This window comes from Poromitra crassiceps (assembly GCF_964638095.1).
Source record: "Poromitra crassiceps genome assembly, chromosome: 27".
In the NCBI taxonomy this organism is placed as follows: Eukaryota; Metazoa; Chordata; class Actinopteri; order Beryciformes; family Melamphaidae; genus Poromitra; species Poromitra crassiceps.
The window spans coordinates 1,895,271-1,913,603 of record NC_139650.1 but is presented as its reverse complement, the minus strand read 5'-3'; the positions used below and the strand labels follow the sequence as shown (position 1 = coordinate 1,913,603).

Genomic DNA, 18,333 nt, shown 5'->3' with positions numbered 1-18,333 from the left:
ACTTGGAAGGTTATCCTGTTTCTCTTTGCCAGTACTAGCGTGGTCTGAGCTACTAACTTCACCTTACAACTTCACCCATGTCATCCAAAGTGCCTTTATAGTGACAGTGTGTTAGTAGAATATTCCCATTGAGCAGCAGAGTCATATCTGTTGTACCGATTGTAGCTGTCCTGCAGTCACATGGAACTGTCTGTGATCTTTGTGTTTCAGGTGAACTCGGTCAACTGTAACACCAGCTGGAAGATTGTCTTGTTTATGAAATGGAGCGACAATCAGGAGATCGTCCTTAAAGGGGTTTGTTTCACAGCAGCTATAGCAGACACTTTGTTTTCTAATTGCCCTCCTTAACCCAGCCAATAGCGTCCATTCTCCCAGCTACTATGAGCCATGCTTCTTATTTTAACGTTGTGGGATTTGAAATGCCCACTAACAGTCCAAAATATTGAATTTTGGATTATGACTGCTCAGGAGTAATTTGATGTATTAATTAAATCGGGCTTTATCTGCCAAACAGTAACAAATGTTTTGTCTTTCTCTAGGGTGACGTGGTTCGGTTATTTCATGCGGAGCAGGAGAAATTCCTCACCTGCGACGACCACAGAAAAAAACAATATGTCTTCCTTCGCACCACTGGACGGCAGTCGGCTACCTCGGCAACCAGCAGCAAAGCCCTATGGGAGGTCGAGGTGAGGAAGAGTATTTTTAGTTGCAAGATGCATGATGTTGAAAGTGTAGCTGTGCACTTAATGCAAGTGCACAGTGTCCGAGAAGTAAGCCTGACTCAAATGTTTAAATTAACCTCCTCCAGTGAAAGACTGCTAATCACCAGTTTAATATATACAATTATGGGGGTGTCTGGGTAGTGTAGTAGAGCACTCGCCTACCACCGCAGAGACCCGGGTTCAATTCCAGGCAGCGGTACTTCCGGCTTGATCAGACGTTCCTACAGACACAATTGGCCGTGTCTGCGGGTGGGAAGCCGGTGGGGGATGAGTCCTGGTCGCTGCACTAGTGCCTCCTCTGGTCGGTCAGGGCGCCTGTTTGGGCGGGAGGAGAACTGGGGGGGAATAGCAGGATTCTCCCATGCGCTACGTCCTGCCGGTTAAACTCCTCACTGTCAGGTGAAAAGAAGTGGCTGGTGACTGACTGCACATGTGTCGGAGGGAGCATGTGCTAGTCTACAACTCTCCCCAGATCAGCAGAGGGGGTGGAGCAACGACCGGGACAGCAGGGGGAATCGGCCAATTGGGGAGACAACGGGGACAAATCCGAAAAGGACAACTTGATCCAAAAAATGAACATGATGTCAATATGATACAGTGTCTGTGGTGTGTGCTGGTGTCAGGTGGTGCAGCACGATCCATGTCGAGGAGGGGCAGGCTATTGGAACAGCCTGTTCCGCTTCAAACACCTGGCCACTGGCCACTACCTGGCTGCTGAGGTCAGTATGTTCACTTATGGATATCATGACTAATCACCAAAGGCTGTCAACTTCTCAATGAATGACTTATTAATTATTAATTAATATATTATTAATATATCTTTTGAATCCAGGCGGTGAATCACTCTGTATTATTGCAGGTCAATCCAGACTATGAAGAGGAGTGCCTGGAGTCACGCTCCTCAGTAAGTGTCAAGTGAGCCGTGAGGGGGAATTGTCTCGAGTGTGTAGTTAGCACTTAAATGCCAAATACATAATGAAAGTAAAATTGGATGAGCAGCACAGATCAACTGATTCCACAAGATGTAAACCGACAGAAAAACATTCGAGCAGGTCTGACAAGAAGACCGTAGAAACGATGTCCCGTCTCAAAAACCTCTGGCTTTAACAACAACCAAAACACAAATCGTGAACATGACAAATAATTCACCGCACACAGTAGGGATGTAACGATAACCGGTTTTAATGATAACCGTGATAAAATTCCTTACGATAACCGTACAGTTTAAAATTTTCATTGTCATTAAAACCGTGGTACCGTGATTACCGTGGTACCGTGATTACAGTGCTTTGAAAAACATGGTAAATACTGTCCATCATCAACCAAAGTTGGCAACAGTCTCCCAGATGCAGACGTGCAGCCTTGGAGAAATGATTTCAGTGAGTGTATCAATCCTTTTTGGGTCTGAGTTTTCAATATAAAACATTGTAAAATGATTTCAGTGAGTCTCTCAGTACTGTTTGGACATTTTCAGCAATGTTTTTATGAATACCGTGATAATACGATAACCGTGATCATTTTGGTCACGAAAATCGTGATGTGAAATTTCCATACCGTTACATCTCTAGCACACAGTAGCCTTCCATTCTGACAGCCATGTTCCAGCGTTGCTGCAGCAATGCTCATAATGTCGGTTAGCCATTGCCTTATTTGTATGACACAGTGTAACCTTTCAAACCCCTCGAGTGACCGGCTGAAAAACCAGTCAGCAATCTCTGGCAAATCATTTATATACAAGTACTCCATGTGTAAAGAAAAGTGGAAATACATCACTTATTGGATTAAATATATCAACTCTAGTTAAATAGGCAATGGGAAATATGTGATTTAATATACATGAAGTATTATTCACTGTTATACACTGTTCAGGATCATTTCAGGGCCCTTGTTGGCGTGGCCCCCTACTCTATAGGCCAGGTAAGCATGTTAATATATCCTGGCCAGCATAATGTTATTATTCAGGTTGAACACTTTTCATTTATTAATGATGGTTATTGTAAAGTATTACTCTGTGGAGTGAGTGGACTGTATCAGTCCAGAAGGGATATTTCCTATCTCCAACAGCAGATGGCATTGGCAGTGTGTGTGTATTTGTACTTGCAGAGAGAGAAAGGGGTATGAAATGCTCTGTGTGTTGGTGACCAGCAGATGGCAGACTTGCACTGGGGAATGCATCTCTCCATCCCAGCTCTTTGGTTGTGTGCAGCAGTCCAGCTCCGCAGCACAGTAGCTGTTAGCAGTCAAGTCAACACAAAAGTTGTTCACGTCTGCTGGCCAGGCACTCGAGTGAACTGGCTCTGAGCATGGCTGTGCCTGGCTTTACTGGATCACTACTACTACTACTACAGTGGGATGGGGCCGCCATTACAGAACCATAACAATCCAGACAAAAGAAAATAACCCCCAATTTACTGTAATGACTATTGTCAAGTTCTGACTGTATCATAAACTATCACCCTATGCTAATTCATAGTAATCCACAGTTCGTTTTAATATGAAATGCCAGTTTGCCCCCTACAGCAGGACAATTTGATGCTATGACTCGGTCAAGGGTCTTTCCTGGGCTACCTTTTTATGGGTTTATTGAATTAAGACTATGACATTATACTGCTACAAATCCAATTAAACAAAAAGAAATTAGATCACATAGTTGTGCTCTTTAGTGGAAAGGTATCTGTGAGATGTGCGTTTCTTATCTTGTGCCAGTTCCTGTTTACTACTGATACCATGAGCATGTGAAGTCAGTGTCTATGAATGTTTCCACACGAGTAAACGATTTAACGCCACTTTGACGCCATACTGAGCTGTGGCCCCACAGTGTCTTACTGTAGACACGGGCCACTATGGAATACCTCAACTTGTGCTGGTTGGTTGATCTTCTAATATCTAAGTCACTGCGTGTGGCGTAAAGGTGATATCTGTTATGTTGGGTCATTTCTGATGAAACTGTCCTTCCCCTCCAGCTGGACTCGGAGCAGGAAGCCTTGCGAGCGCGTTTGAGAAACACCCAGGAGAAGGTCATGTACACGCTGGTCTCTGTCCCCGACGGAAATGACATCTCCTCCATATTTGAGCTGGACCCGACCACCCTGAGAGGGGGAGACTCCCTGGTGCCCAGGTACGACGGCCACAACATGAAGGTGTTGCAGCAGAAACAAGTCAGAGTGTAGTAACTCTGTGCACACAAACACAGTGCATGCTAGGGCTGCAACTAACCATTGTTTTCATCATCGATTCATCGATTATTCCCTCGGCTAATCGAGTAGTCGATTGGTCGATAAAATGTCACAAAATTATGAAAAATGTTGATCACTTTCCGCCAAAATAAAAGCTAAGATGACATCCTCAAATGTCTTCTTTTGTCCTGACCAACAGTCCACAACCCAAAGAGAATCAGTTTACTGTCATAGAAGACTAAAGAAACCAGAAAATGAATTGAATATGAATATTTTTTTTCAACAAAGTGAGTGTTAACGAATTAATTAATTAATCAATTATAAAAAATAGTTGCAGGTCAATTTTCTGTTGATCGACGAATCGACTAATTGTTGCAGCTCTAGTGGATGCGCGCACAAAAATGGCTTAAATCCCCACTAGCTCTTCCATGGAGAAACCCATTCGCATGGATTCCAACCTGATCAGACCTGTGCTATTGCGTCTGCCCATAGCTCTCTCTGGGCTCTCATTCTTTCCACTGACGGAGACTACAGACATGTTTGAAATGGGGGACTTCCACTGTCGAAGTCATTTTATTATGGTTACAAAACGGTAAAGCATGCAAAGAGAGTGTGTGTGTGTGTGTGTGTGTGTGTGTGTGTGTGTGTGTGTGTGTGTGTGTGTGTGTGTGTGTGTGTGTGTGTGTGTGTGTGTGTGTGTGTGTGTGTGTGTGTGTGTGTGTGTGTGCGTGCGTGCGTGCCTCTGTGCCTGTGTGTTTGTGTATGCAATAAAGTTGACTTAATATAATTCACAGTGATCCCTGATGCGGATCGCTGTGTCATGTTGGTTGTTAGGGTAGAGAGTTATTCATGGTGCTAAAGCAGCAGATTAGAATGATTCACTCTGGGAGTTGTAGCAAACCCAGATCATGCTCCTGAATCACTCGTGTGTGTGTGTGTGTGTGTGTGTGTGTGTGTGTGTGTGTACCTGACTGTGTGTACGTGTGTACCTGTGTGTACGTGTGTGTACGTGTGTGAGCGTGAGTGGGTTTTGTTTGTATGTGTGGGTGTGTTGTTGTGGGCGGATTCGTTTCGCATCTGTCACACATTAGAACAACAGCGTGTGTTTTTGACTCACAGTATCTACAGAATTTCACTAGAACTGAAGGAAGAGGAAATGGTTAATAATTTGCGCATGTGTGTGGGTGTGGTGGTGGATGAGTTGAGTTCCCCCCCCCCCCCCCCCCCCCACACACACACACACTGATATTTAACATGCTTTGGGTCTCTTGAAAAGCGCTATATACATATGATTATTATTATGATTATTATTATTGTTATTATTAAAGCTGCTGTTACTGTATGCTTCCCTGTGCTGCTGTACACTGTTAAAATGCAAGGCTCCTTTCACGTGAACAGCGGGACTACTAGTGCAAAGATTGGACAGGCCGACCAATCGGCTTCAACCGTGATAGTGACTGAAATTCACTGACACCCTAACACATTTACTACTCTATAACCATCAGAGCCAGTAGCTAAGTACTTTTACTCAAGTATTCTTCCTCTGTACAAAGTGGAAATTAAACATATTTTGCTTCACTTGAGTCTCTGTTTTATCTAACTAAGCAAATGTCCTGCTTTTACTTTACACTTGTTACCTTTAGAGTTTTTGCAAGCAACACGTGCTCATAAAATATAAATATAAAATAGAGCTAATTTTCTCTCTCTCTCTGAGACCGCTATCTGAGAGAGAGAAGGCAATCTGCAAGCATGAATGGACCTGTGGCTTTAGCTTGGCCCAAAGAGATGATCCTGTGAAGATGGAACACTGCTGTAGCTACAGTAGCACTGAGATGCAAGGATGCCATGTTGCAACGTGGACTGTTTCTTACATACAACCAGTGTTGGGAGTAACTAGTTACTAAGTAACTAGTTACTGTAACTTAACTACTTTTTTCAGTAACTAATAATCTAACTAATTACTTTTTCAAATTCAGTAACTCAGTTACAGTTACTAAAATAGTAACTGGGCTAGTTACTAGTAACTTTAGGACATGAAAATAACGGACAACTTCAGAGGATTACCCAGTTTCTGATCCTCAGACCTAGTCCGGGGAGAGAGCTGCAGCCAGAGCCCCAGAGGCTAATGACCTTGATAGGCTATATAAGCCTCCCCAATAAGCGAAGGTTCAATGCCACACTGTGGCACAGCAACACTAACATAATGTGTGCATTAATAACAATCGAAGCGGACTTTTAAAAGTAACGCAAAAGTTACTTTCCCTAGTAACTAATTACTTTGAAGTAACTGGTAACTTTAAAGTAATTAAATTACCTTTTGAGAGAAGTAACTAGTAACTGTAACTAATTACCAATTTTCAGTAACTTTCCCAACAATGCATATTTGTGTCGAGTCCACCCCTGGGGATACACAGTGATCGAATCAGGCGTTTTGACGGTACGATTTTTTTTAAACTGACATATTTGTGTCGAGTCCACCCCTGGGGATACACAGTGATCGAACCAGGCGTTTTGACGGTACGATTTTTTTTAAACTGACATATTTGTGTCGAGTCCACCCCTGGGGATACACAGTGATCGAACCAGGCGTTTTGACGGTACGATTTTTTTTAAACTGACATATTTGTGTCGAGTCCACCCCTGGGGATACACAGTGATCGAACCAGGCGTTTTGACGGTACGATTTTTTTTAAACGGACATTTGTGTCGAGTCCACCCCTGGGGATACACAGTGATCGAACCAGGCGTTTTGACGGTACGATTTTTTTTAAACTGACATATTTGTGTCGAGTCCACCCCTGGGGATACACAGTGATCGAACCAGGCGTTTTGACGGTATGATTTTTTTTAAACTGACATATTTGTGTCGAGTCCACCCCTGGGGATACACAGTGATCGAACCAGGCGTTTTGACGGTACGATTTTTTTTAAACTGACATATTTGTGTCGAGTCCACCCCTGGGGATACACAGTGATCGAAGCAGGCGTTTTGACGGTACGATTTTTTTTAAACTGACATATTTGTGTCGAGTCCACCCCTGGGGATACACAGTGATCGAACCAGGCGTTTTGACGGTACGATTTTTTTTTAAACTGACATATTTGCAGTGTTGGGAGTTGGGAGTAACTTAACTACTTTTTTCAGTAACTAGTAATCTAACTAATTACTTTTTCAAATTCAGTAACTCAGTTACAGTTACTAAAATAGTAACTGGGCTAGTTACTAGTTACTTTAGGACATGAAAAAAATTGACAACTTCAGAGGATTACCCAGTTTCTGATCCTCAGACCTAGTCCGGGGAGAGAGCTGCAGCCAGAGCCCCAGAGGCTAATGACCTTGATAGGCTATAAGCCTCCCCAATAAGCGAAGGTTCAATGCCACACTGTGGCACAGCAACACTAACATGTGTGCATTAATAACAATCGAAGTGGACTTTTAAAAGTAACGCAAAAGTTACTTTCCCTAGTAACTAATTACTTTGAAGTAACTGGTAACTTTAAAGTAATTAAATTACCTTTTGAGAGAAGTAACTAGTAACTGTAACTAATTACCAATTTTCAGTAACTTTCCCAACAATGCATACAACAGCACATTGTTTATTACCCCCATTGCAAGTGTGAATAGAGAACCGGAGTACCGTTACATCAATGTGTTTTTAATATTACTAACATTTCCACCACTGAACAAAGCACTTCTCACAAACAAACATTTAATGTGTTGCTGCAGTTATTTAGAAATGTTCCAACCCTTAATTAGAAGCCAGACATTTCCGTTCTTAATCACCAGAGAAAACAATGACCTGTGTGCGTGTGCGTGTGTGTGTGTGTGTGTGTGTGTGTGTGTGTGTGTGTGTGTGTGTGTGTGTGTGTGTGTGTGTGTGTGTGTGTGTGTGTGTGTGCGTGTGCGTGTGCGTGTGCGTGTGCGTGTGCGTGTGCGTGTGCGTGTGTGTGTGTGTGTGTGTGTGTAGGAACTCCTATGTGCGGCTCAGACACCTCTGCACCAACACATGGGTGCACAGCACCAACCATCCCATTGACAAGGAGGAGGAGAAGCCCGTCATGCTGCGTGTGAGTGACAGCTCATTCAGTGTAGTACCTCTCACCACCATTAGAGCAGCGGTTCTCCAACCTTTTCACGTCAACAAGGACCCCTAAACTGACACAAATTAGACCACGGACCGCCATTGATAAGATTTTGTCCCAGGGCCCCCCATCTGATAAGACGTTTGTGTTTGAACCCATGACCAAAATTGTCATTGTGTTACTCATGGTTGGAATGATAGTGACAATAAATGATTCCCCTTTTGAGAACCACTGCACTAGACTGTTTACAGCATGCTGAGATACAGTCCTGTCTGTGCTTCTAAATGTTTAGGAGTCAACCCCAAAAATACCCGATAGAGGACAAAAGGTGTCAAGTGATTGCACGTCTTTCTATTATTCCTTCATTCCAGATCGGCACCTCCACGCTCAAAGAGGACAAAGAGGCTTTTGCCATTGTGCCCGTGTCCCCAGCCGAAGTGAGAGACCTGGACTTTGCCAACGATGCCAGTAAAGTGCTGGCCTCGATTGCTGGAAAGCTGGAGAAAGGCACCATCACACAGAATGAGAGGAGGTACAGAGTGCAGAGTGGGACAAAATTGTGAATTTTGTGAACGCAAGACACAAGATTTTCATGTCTTATTGTGTGCGTGTGTGTGTGTGTGTGTGTGTGTGTGTGTGTGTCTCCGTCCAGAGCGGTTACCAAACTACTGGAGGATCTGGTGTTTTTTGTGGTGGACATTCCCAACAACGGACAGGATGTTCTGGAGATCATGGTCAACAAACCTAACAGGGAGAGACAGAAACTCATGAGAGAGCAGAATATCCTCAAGCAGGTATTGCCTTTCGTAGATGTACACGTAACATCACTTTGAACCACATCGTTTGATTAAAGGTGACCATAGATTTGTTTGCTGTTAAAGCCCCAACCTCTAACTTTCTGCTGACTTTCAGCAGCAACAGCTCCCTCTGCTGCCACATGTGGTAATTGCAAGTGCTAACTATGCTACTGTTTGTACGTTCAGATGTCAGCCTTATTTTGCCGTTTCTGCTTGTACTTTCTCCCTTTTTTTTTTTAGCCTTTCTGCAGTGTTTATAACTAGCTGGGGGGGGGGGGGGGTTAGCTCCAAATATCCCCAAATGTTGCTGTGTCAACATGTTTTTTATATCATTAATCGTGCTGCTAATCAAGTTAGCTAGCGATAAACACATTTATTTCACTTCCTATATGTATATCACAATAAAAGTGTCCCATTAGTTTGTTAGCCAAAAGTTTTTGATATGAAGGAGCTGCAGCAGGAAATGGAGTTAAGTTCCAGGCAACTTGACAGGCTCCGGGATAGAGCCTTGAAGTTGCATGCTGCAGGGCGCAGAGTGGGACTGGGAATGATAAGAGGCACCATTCTCCATATTAGAAGTCAGTGTACCATCAAAATTATTTAAAGCTGTTATATTAAGGCAAAAAAGTTACATATTGGGGCTTTAATGATTGTTGAACTTGACCGAAATTCCTCTAAACTCAACATTTAGGCTATACAGTAAGCTTTATCATAACACAAAATGCCATTTTATTGTCAGCCCTGTTCAGTTATCTCTACCAGTGTGTTCTTTTGGCTTTCATTTCAATATGGTTACAACATCTGTGTCCAGATCTTCAAGCTGCTTCAGGCTCCCTTCACAGACAGTGGGGACGGGCCCATGCTGCGACTAGAGGAGCTGGCTGACCAGCGGCACGCCCCCTTCAGGCACATCTGCCGCCTGTGTTACCGGGTCTTACGCCACTCCCAGCAGGACTACCGCAAGAACCAGGTACTGTCCGTCAGAACCAGGTACTGTCTGTCAGGTCTGCAAGCTCCATTAACTCGTCTGCAAGCTCCATTACTCTTTAAGAGTAGTAGCAGACAGGGCCCTGCAAGACGTGTGTGTGCGTGCCACTAGAGGTCCCATGTAGGTGTTATAATTATTTTCATAGAATAATTTGCATTGAGCCACAGAGTGGTCTGGACTGCCTTCACAGAGTGGTCTGGACTGCCTTCACATAATGCTGTCATGCTGGATTGTCATGTCCAGGCCGGTCAATCAGCGTGACAAATGCTTTAAGTGGAACTGATTGCACTTCATGGGACTTTCCAAGTTTAGCAGCGTGGGTTGGAGGAAGGGGCGGACCTTTGAGACACAGACACTGATGCTCTTCCCGGAATAATTATTTTAATGTAATACTCAATATGTTGATGAATTATTCCCTGTCCCGTCATCTTAACCCATTTATGACTAAACACTATATTTAGTATGTAAAGGAAGAGACCCGCCGGATTTTTTTCTTTTAGCGGAAACACAAGATTTGCTGTGGAAACTCTCAAGACATGTGGCTGCACATGACAAAATCCATTCCTTTGATTTCACACACATTTATTTATTTATTTATTTATTTATTTATTTATTTATTTATTTTATTTTATTTATTTTATTTTATTTATTTATTTATTTATTTATTTACCTTATTTACTTTATTTATTTACTTTATTTGTTTATTTGCATGGGACAATGCACAATTAATGAACACATAAAACATGAAACAGATGCAGCCACCTGAAACATGGTAAAAGTGTAAAAAGTGCCGGATTTAGCACGAGGCTAGATTCCATCCGCAGTCTCCATCATGCCTTAATTAGTAGAACATTTTGATTTTCCTTTAAAAACGAGGGGGGGGGGAAACAACAACAACAACATCCCCACACACACACACACACACACACACACACACACACACACACACACACACAAGCACACACACACACACACACACACACACACACACACACACACACACACACACACACACACACACACACACAATAAAATTTCACAAAAACCTCCATTCTCCTTCCATTCATTTGACTTCAGAAAAACAGAATCCGAAGGCAGCATAATCAAATACTGCAAGAATACAAAGTGGTCAGATTGTGCTGCTGCCTGTTGGTTGAAACGTGTTGCACTTACAAACTTACTTAAACTGTAATGTTTTACTTGGTACCTTTGCAGAACATACATGCTACATTTCTGCCTTAATTGAATTGAAAAGTGTATAACCAATTATAAAGAACCTTGTAATTCCATGGGAACACACAACACGTTTTTCACAGTTCACCTGAATTTCTGAGAAAATGAGAAGGTATCTCTTAGTGGTACCCTGAAGCATGCAATTCAGCAGAGCTGACTCTCAGGAGACTGTACCAAACTTATGCAATCTGTAAGAATCTACCAATAATATGGGAAAATGTACCATGAAATTAGAGGGGAAGTAGACCACAGTCTGTCAGTATGTTTGTCATTATATATGATGATATGATATGATGATGATATGATATTACATTAAATTCCATCATATGATTATAAGAAGTTATGGCGTTAAACTGGGGCTGTTAGCATCCTAAAATGAACAAACATTAAACTGATGTTCAATTGAATTGGGCAAATTTATTTTTTGAGCAAATACTGTAATACATTTATGAACAAACAATTTACCAGTTCCACAAAGGATTAGGTTAGGCTATAAGGTTTTAAATGTCTTCACCTATGACAAGCAAACACACGTTAAACAACTGATCATTCCAAAAGAACATTTAATTTGAAAGGATCACTGGCCGTGATTAGTAAACGGACAGGTGAACAGTCAAAGCCTTTTCACACAAAGCAGTTGGCTAGCATGTCTTGTAGCTCAGTGGGCAAAAAGCATCCAAACTGTCCTGATATTCCTCATCTCTTGTGCAGCAGGGCCTTTAGGGAAGTGTTGTGTCCTTAGCTAACTTACAGAAAGTCACAGAGATCGAAGGAGAAGGAACTAATGTGAAGAAGGACTGAACTAATGTGATTATCATGGCTTCTTAGAATGTCAAATTCATGCCTGAATCTGCATCTGGATCTGGATCTGAGATCTGTAATTGAATGTCCTGTGCAATGTACCAGACTCACTCGCCTGTCTCCTTTATCAGCTTGGCTGCTTTGGTATGAACACAGAGCTCGAGTAGCTCCCAGACTAATGTTGTTACGAGACAGATGCGTGTGTGCAGAGTACCAGGGAATCATAACATTCCTTCTTTATAAGGGCCGTTCATTTCCCTCAGACAGATTACAGTGTACGGTAATTGGTTCGAGTGGTCGTTTCATTACGTTGCTCTGGTCCTTGTTAGCAGGCTCTGTTTTCCTGCTCCTACATGAAAGAGCAGAGAGCTCTGGCTTCTATGATGCACCACAATTAGCCAATAAATTAATGCATGCAGATTTAACGAGGTTATGCCGTATAGCCTTCCAGAGGTGAATAGGCTAAGAGGCCAAGAACAGAAACGTTTCTTTCTCCTACAATATGTGGAAGTAATCTGAATGATTTATTCCACTTGTTAATAATGAGATTTTAATTTCATTTTTTTATTCTTGCCTGTTTTCTCCCCAGTTGTGCATGGCCAATTGCCTAGGGCAGGGATACTCAACTTGCTTTGCCCGGGGGCCACTTTCGTGAAATGATAGAAGGCCAGGGGCCAGTTAATAAACAATCAATATACATTTTTCTGTAGCGGATTGTAGGTTTTTGGGGTGTCAGCCGGAGTTTAGTCTGACAATGTTGTGCACACCGGATAGTTAGTTAGGTTAAGTACATACATAAGTGCCTGGGTAGCGAGCAGACGGCGGTATTTGACAATTTAGCAGCTAAATCATAGATTATTGAAAGATATTCCATATTCCAGACTGAAATGCTGTAAGTATTGGGCAGGAGTATTGGCCAGAATGACATGAACATTTGGACACTTTTTTTTTTTTGCAATTCCATCGCGGGCCACACAGGGGGCGGCCCGCGGGCCGCCAGTTGAGTATCACTGGCCTAGGGTGTCCCGGTCGTTGCTCCACGCCATCTGGGGAGTGTTGTAGACTTCCTTCCTCTGATACATGTGCAGTCGCCAGCCGCTTCTTTTCACCCGACAGCGAGGAGTTTAATCGGCAGGATGTAGCGCGTGGGAGGATTACACTACTCCCCCCCAGTTCTTCTCCCCCCCCCCCCCCCCCCCCTCAAGCAAGCACCCCGACCGACCAGAGGAGGCACTAGTGTAGTCTTTGGTAGCTGTGCTTAGTCGAGGTTGTGCTGCTGTTTGACACCGCCTGTCTGTCTTTCTCTGCCTGTCTGTCTGTCTGTCTGCCTGTCTGTCTGTCTGTGTCTGTCTGTCTCTGCCTGCCTGTCTGTCTGTGTCTGTCTGTCTCTGCCTGCCTGTCTCTGCCTGTCTGTCTGTCTGTGTCTGCCTGTCTGTCTCTCTCTGTCTGTCTGTCTGTCTCTGTCTGTCTGCCTGTCTGTCTGTCTGTCTCTGTCTGTCTGTCTGTGTCTGTCTGTCTCTGCCTGTCTGTGTCTGTCTTGTCTGTCTCTGTCTGTCTGTCTGTCTGTCTCTGTCTGTCTGCCTGTCTGTCTGTCTGTCTGTCTCTGTCTGTCTGTCTGTGTCTGTCTGTCTGTCTGTCTGTCTGTCTGTGTGTGTCTGTCTGTCTCTGCCTGTCTGTCTGTCTGTCTGTCTGTCTGTCTGTCTGTCTGTCTGTCCTGCAGGAGTATATAGCCAAGCAGTTCCGCTTCATGCAGAAGCAGATAGGCTATGATGTCCTGGCTGAGGACACCATCACAGCACTGCTGCACAACAACCGCAAGCTGCTGGAGAAACACATCACCGCCGCCGAGATCGACACTTTTGTAAGCCTGGTCCGCAAGAACCGTGAGCCCAGGTGTGTATGTGTGAGTGTGTATGTGTATGTGTGAGTGTGTGTTCTCCAGGTGTGTATGTGTGAGTGTGTGTTCTCCAGGTGTGTATGTGTGAGTGTGTGTTCTCCGGGTAGGGTTGTCACAATACTAGAAATTCTAACTTTGATACCGATACTCAGGAAAATATCGAAACTCAATTTTCCAATTTTCAATACTACGGGCGGGAAATGACAACACATCAACCGGCATAAAAATAACCAAAGACAGATGGATGGACAGACGCCATAATCTAGGCCCAATAAAACTCACACAGCAGATTACGCCCTCTTTTTAGTCCACAGCCTATCAGAGCACTTTTAGCTTGTTGAAGCAACAGACACCCACCAATGATAGAAAGGGAAAATCAGTAGTATGTTTTTGTTTTTTCATTAAGAGAAAGCACTGCTGGTATCAATACTGTTGCAAATGAGTATTGCGTCTGTTTCACATTTGTAACATGAACATGCACAGCGTTGCACCAATCGCCTCCAAACTTTGACTAGGACTTTACATTGAGTATATTTAATGGGAGTCTGGTGATGAAATGAATGTGGATTGTGATGTTGTGGTCATTAAACATACTAAACACAGCATGTACTGTAATGCGCACATTGTTCTCTCTGGGAAGAGGGGGGGGGTTCCCAGAGCATCATGAGGGGTCCCCAGAGCATCATGAGTGATTGAATTTTGTGTGTCTTGTCCTATATCAGACGATTCTTATCTATTATAAGGAGCCTTTGGGGAAACGTGTGTGTGTGTGTGTGTGCGTGTGCGTGTGCGTGTGTTTTTTCTCCAGGTTTCTGGACTACCTGTCGGACCTGTGTGTGTCCATGAATAAGTCCATCCCAGTGACCCAGGAGCTGATCTGTAACGCAGTGCTCGACCCGGCTAATGGAGACATCCTCATAGAGACAAAGTGACTCACTTCCCCTCACATACTTTCTTTCTTACCCATCTGCCCCTCGCTCCCTCCCACTCACTATCATTTTAGAGTATTATACATTATATTATTTTATTATATTATATTATATTATATTTTTAGATTGTATTCTCATTTTATGCCCACTGCCATAAAAGCACCATGTGATACATGTATATATTGTAAGTGATCACCATGTGATATGTATACACTGTAGGTAAATACATTTTCATTCATTGACCACTGAATAATTTATGCTAACATGGTGAAACTTAAGCTTTGCAAGGTTTTGCATTTACTGTTTTGCAATGCTGCTGCCTGATATCCATAATACAAGTGACATTTTTTAGTTAGCACAAATACTAATTTCTATAAATGAATAAACAGAATTTCGATAGCTTGAACTACCCGTGTAATGCAAGTTTTTATCTGCATCTTCCCGCTTCGTTTGCCCTTGTCCCTGCAGACTGGTGCTGTCCCGATTCGAGATTGAGGGAGCGTCGCTTGGGGAGAACTCTGTGGAGTCGGAGGAGGACGAGGAGGAGGTGTGGCTCTTCTGGAAGGACAGCAATAAGGAGATCCGCAGTAAAAGCATCCGGGAGCTGGCCCAGGATGCCAAGGAGGGCCAGAAGGAGGACCAGGAGGTGGTCAGTTACTACAGGTACTACTAACACCTGCCCCGACCGGACTTTATTTTAAAACTGAACCAGCCCAGGAATGTGTGGTTCTGTATCGGAATCATCATCATTAATAAATCATAAATAAATAAATCATATTTTTTTAGAGATTATCGCTCGTTTCCGAGCCTCCGTGTAAACTCCGGCTTGGCCGGGCGTCCATACACACACAATTGGCCGTGTCTGCGTGCGAGTGGGAAGTCGGATTAACAGTGTGTGTCCTGGTCACTGCACTAGTGTCCCCTCTGGTCGGTCGGTTCGCCTGTTCGGGGGGAGGGGAAGTGGGGGGAATACGTTAGTGCTACATCCTGCCGGATGAAACACCTCGCTGTCAGGTGAAAAGAAGCGGCTGGCCAATGCACATGTATCGGAGGAAGCATGTGCTGGTCTCTACGACTCTCCCCAGACCGGCCGAGGGGGTGGAGCAACGACCAGGACAGCAGGGGGAATTGGCCAAGTACACCTTTCATGTGAATTAAAATGGGTCTAAAGTGCATTTGGTCACCTCTCGCTGTCCCAGGTGTAGATGTGATTCTGGACTGTATCTCTGTGTTGTTACAACAGGTACCAGCTGAACCTGTTTGCCAGGATGTGCTTAGACCGTCAGTACCTGGCCATCAACAAGATCTCCGGGCAGCTGGACGTGGACCTGATCCTGCGCTGCATGTCAGACGAGGACCTGCCCTACGACCTGCGCGCCTCCTTCTGCCGCATGATGCTGCACATGCATGTGGACCGCGACCCGCAGGAGCAGGTCACGCCCGTCAAATACGCACGGCTCTGGTCCGAGATCCCCTCTGAGATCGCCATCGACGAGTGAGTCAATGGACAAATTCAACGGATCAAGCATTGTAGCATGTTCATACCTGCCGACATTAGGCGGCGTTCACACCCAAAGCGCTTTTTTCAGTCAGAACGCTATGGAAATCATGTCGAGAGCGCTTCCATTGTGCACAAAACACAGCGCACGGAGCGTTTTTTTTCCCGCTTCGTTTTGTTTCCCCCTGCAGTCGCGTGCACTAGAGTTTAGGACACAACGACCACACGGACGGTAGCCAGCTGGTTTTGTCTGTTTGATGTTGTTCACTGCCAACATGAAAGCCAGATTATTGCCAATTCTGGCAGCAGGGGAGGTTGAGGATCCCTCTGGGAGGAGAAAATGTAGGAGGAGTGAAAAGACGAGCAGCGCGCTTTTCCTCCAAATGTTCAACTTTTTTCAGCTTAAAAACGCCCACAGCGCTCCTCCAAAAACAAAAGACGCCACCAGCGCTAAACGCCAGGTGCGTTCCTTGAAAGAGGAACACATTTAGCGTGTCCTTAGATAGAGAATGAATTGCAGAAAGGTGCTGACAGCTCCAAAAATGCTTTTGATGTGAATCTCCCCTTAGGCTGTGAAAAAGAGGGAGATTTTCCCGGTTGTCGGCAAATTTTCTGGGATATCGGCAAATGCTGCCCTGTCGAAAAATGTCTACCTTATCTGTAAAGGGGAGACTCATGAGAACCTATTATATCTTGATCTGAGAAGACAAGGGAGCCCTTTTGAAAATAATTTTTCCCTTGAGAAAATGTTGCCTAACTTTGGAGCGTTATTTAGCCCCCTTCCTGACAAGGTAGCATCTATTTAAACCTGAGGCTGCTACTACAACCTCTGACAGACAGTAATGGGAGAAATTACCAATCGGGAGCAAAGCGGGAAAACGGGTAAAAAATAGGGAGACTCCCGCGTGTTGGCAGGTATGCATAATGCATTTGATGCGTCTTTGACTCTCATGTGGAAACCAAAAAATTCCGTGTTTTTGCAGCGTTTTCTGGTTGTATGTTCTTATCTTTTTGTCTCGTCGTAGCTATGACAATCATGGGACGTCTAAAGACGAGATCAAGGAGCGTTTCTCTCAGACCATGGAGTTTGTGGAGAACTACCTGAGAGATGTGGTGTGTCAGAGCTTCCCTTTTGCAGACAGAGAGAAGAACAAGCTTACCTTTGAGGTCAGTCAGACACCTTGTGCATATTTAGAATCATCCTCACAGCACAGTGGTCACATCCATACGTGTCATTTACACGGGGGACATGTCCCCACCACTTTTTCAAATGGCCGATTTTGTCCCCATCACTTTTTAAAAGCATAATTTGTTACAATTGTTAATAATTTGATAGAAAAAATACAATGGAATGTATGAAAAGAAATCCCCAAAAAGTGGATGAAGTATGGATGGATTAATTAATGTTATTCCTACATTTCTTTCAACTTTTTCATATTTTAGTGCAGTGATATTGGATATTGTTATCGCTGGGCTGACTGACATACACTGGTACTGCTTTCTACAGTAGATGTGATATTGGCATTGATCGATTGACATGGTGTTGCAGCTGTGGATATGATGCATATGGATGACTGTTGTTATGCGTATTATATATATATATACTGTATATGCGTATATATTTTCGTATTGTGTCGACTCTGTAGTAGCCTAGCTATGCCTTTTTCATGCGCCATTATGTAAATTATTTCTCGTTATAATTATCTACATGTACTCTATATACTGATTACCGATCCTTCCATCACATTGGCTAAAAGCACATCTGTGACGTGTGATACTCTGTGATTGTCTTCTGCTTCCACTGCACAGGCAGAGGTGTGAGTTTCATGTCCTACTCACATGTGTGAAAGCCCCTAGAAACCACAAATAAATGTCTTTGTGACTTTGTCAGACCACAGAAAAACCACCCAAGTATATAAAATTAGGTTTCAAAACCATGAAAAACTAAGCACTATTCTCTGCTCTGAAACGGTGTGGGCGTGTCTGCTGCAGAACTTGATACATTCTGATCGATTTTTTTTGAATTTGCAGTGTAGAGGCACTTCAACTTGATTGGTTCGCGGAGCTTATTGTGTAATCAGTCTTAAGCATAACCACGCCCACTTCAAACCCCTCATCAAGAACAGTACAAAAACTTAAATGGCAATATTTAGGATTTGGATTGAAACTAATGTCTAACATCTCTTCATAACACAGTGAGCGAGCAAAC

General features: G+C 43.7%; 1 protein-coding gene across 1 annotated transcript in view; it reads left to right on the top strand.

The window, feature by feature from the left end:
* Positions 1–18,333, top strand: part of LOC310799315 (inositol 1,4,5-trisphosphate-gated calcium channel ITPR1-like) — a 150,111-nt gene that overhangs the window by 49,759 nt on the left and 82,019 nt on the right. The window contains exons 8-21 of the mRNA XM_083661913.1: positions 211–294; positions 540–686; positions 1,346–1,441; positions 1,582–1,626; positions 3,686–3,840; positions 7,867–7,966; positions 8,353–8,513; positions 8,634–8,775; positions 9,590–9,748; positions 13,521–13,693; positions 14,506–14,625; positions 15,095–15,289; positions 15,870–16,121; positions 17,150–17,291. Of these exons, the coding sequence (XP_083518039.1) occupies positions 211–294; positions 540–686; positions 1,346–1,441; positions 1,582–1,626; positions 3,686–3,840; positions 7,867–7,966; positions 8,353–8,513; positions 8,634–8,775; positions 9,590–9,748; positions 13,521–13,693; positions 14,506–14,625; positions 15,095–15,289; positions 15,870–16,121; positions 17,150–17,291 (1,971 nt within the window). The remainder of the gene's footprint in view (positions 1–210; positions 295–539; positions 687–1,345; positions 1,442–1,581; positions 1,627–3,685; positions 3,841–7,866; positions 7,967–8,352; positions 8,514–8,633; positions 8,776–9,589; positions 9,749–13,520; positions 13,694–14,505; positions 14,626–15,094; positions 15,290–15,869; positions 16,122–17,149; positions 17,292–18,333) is intronic.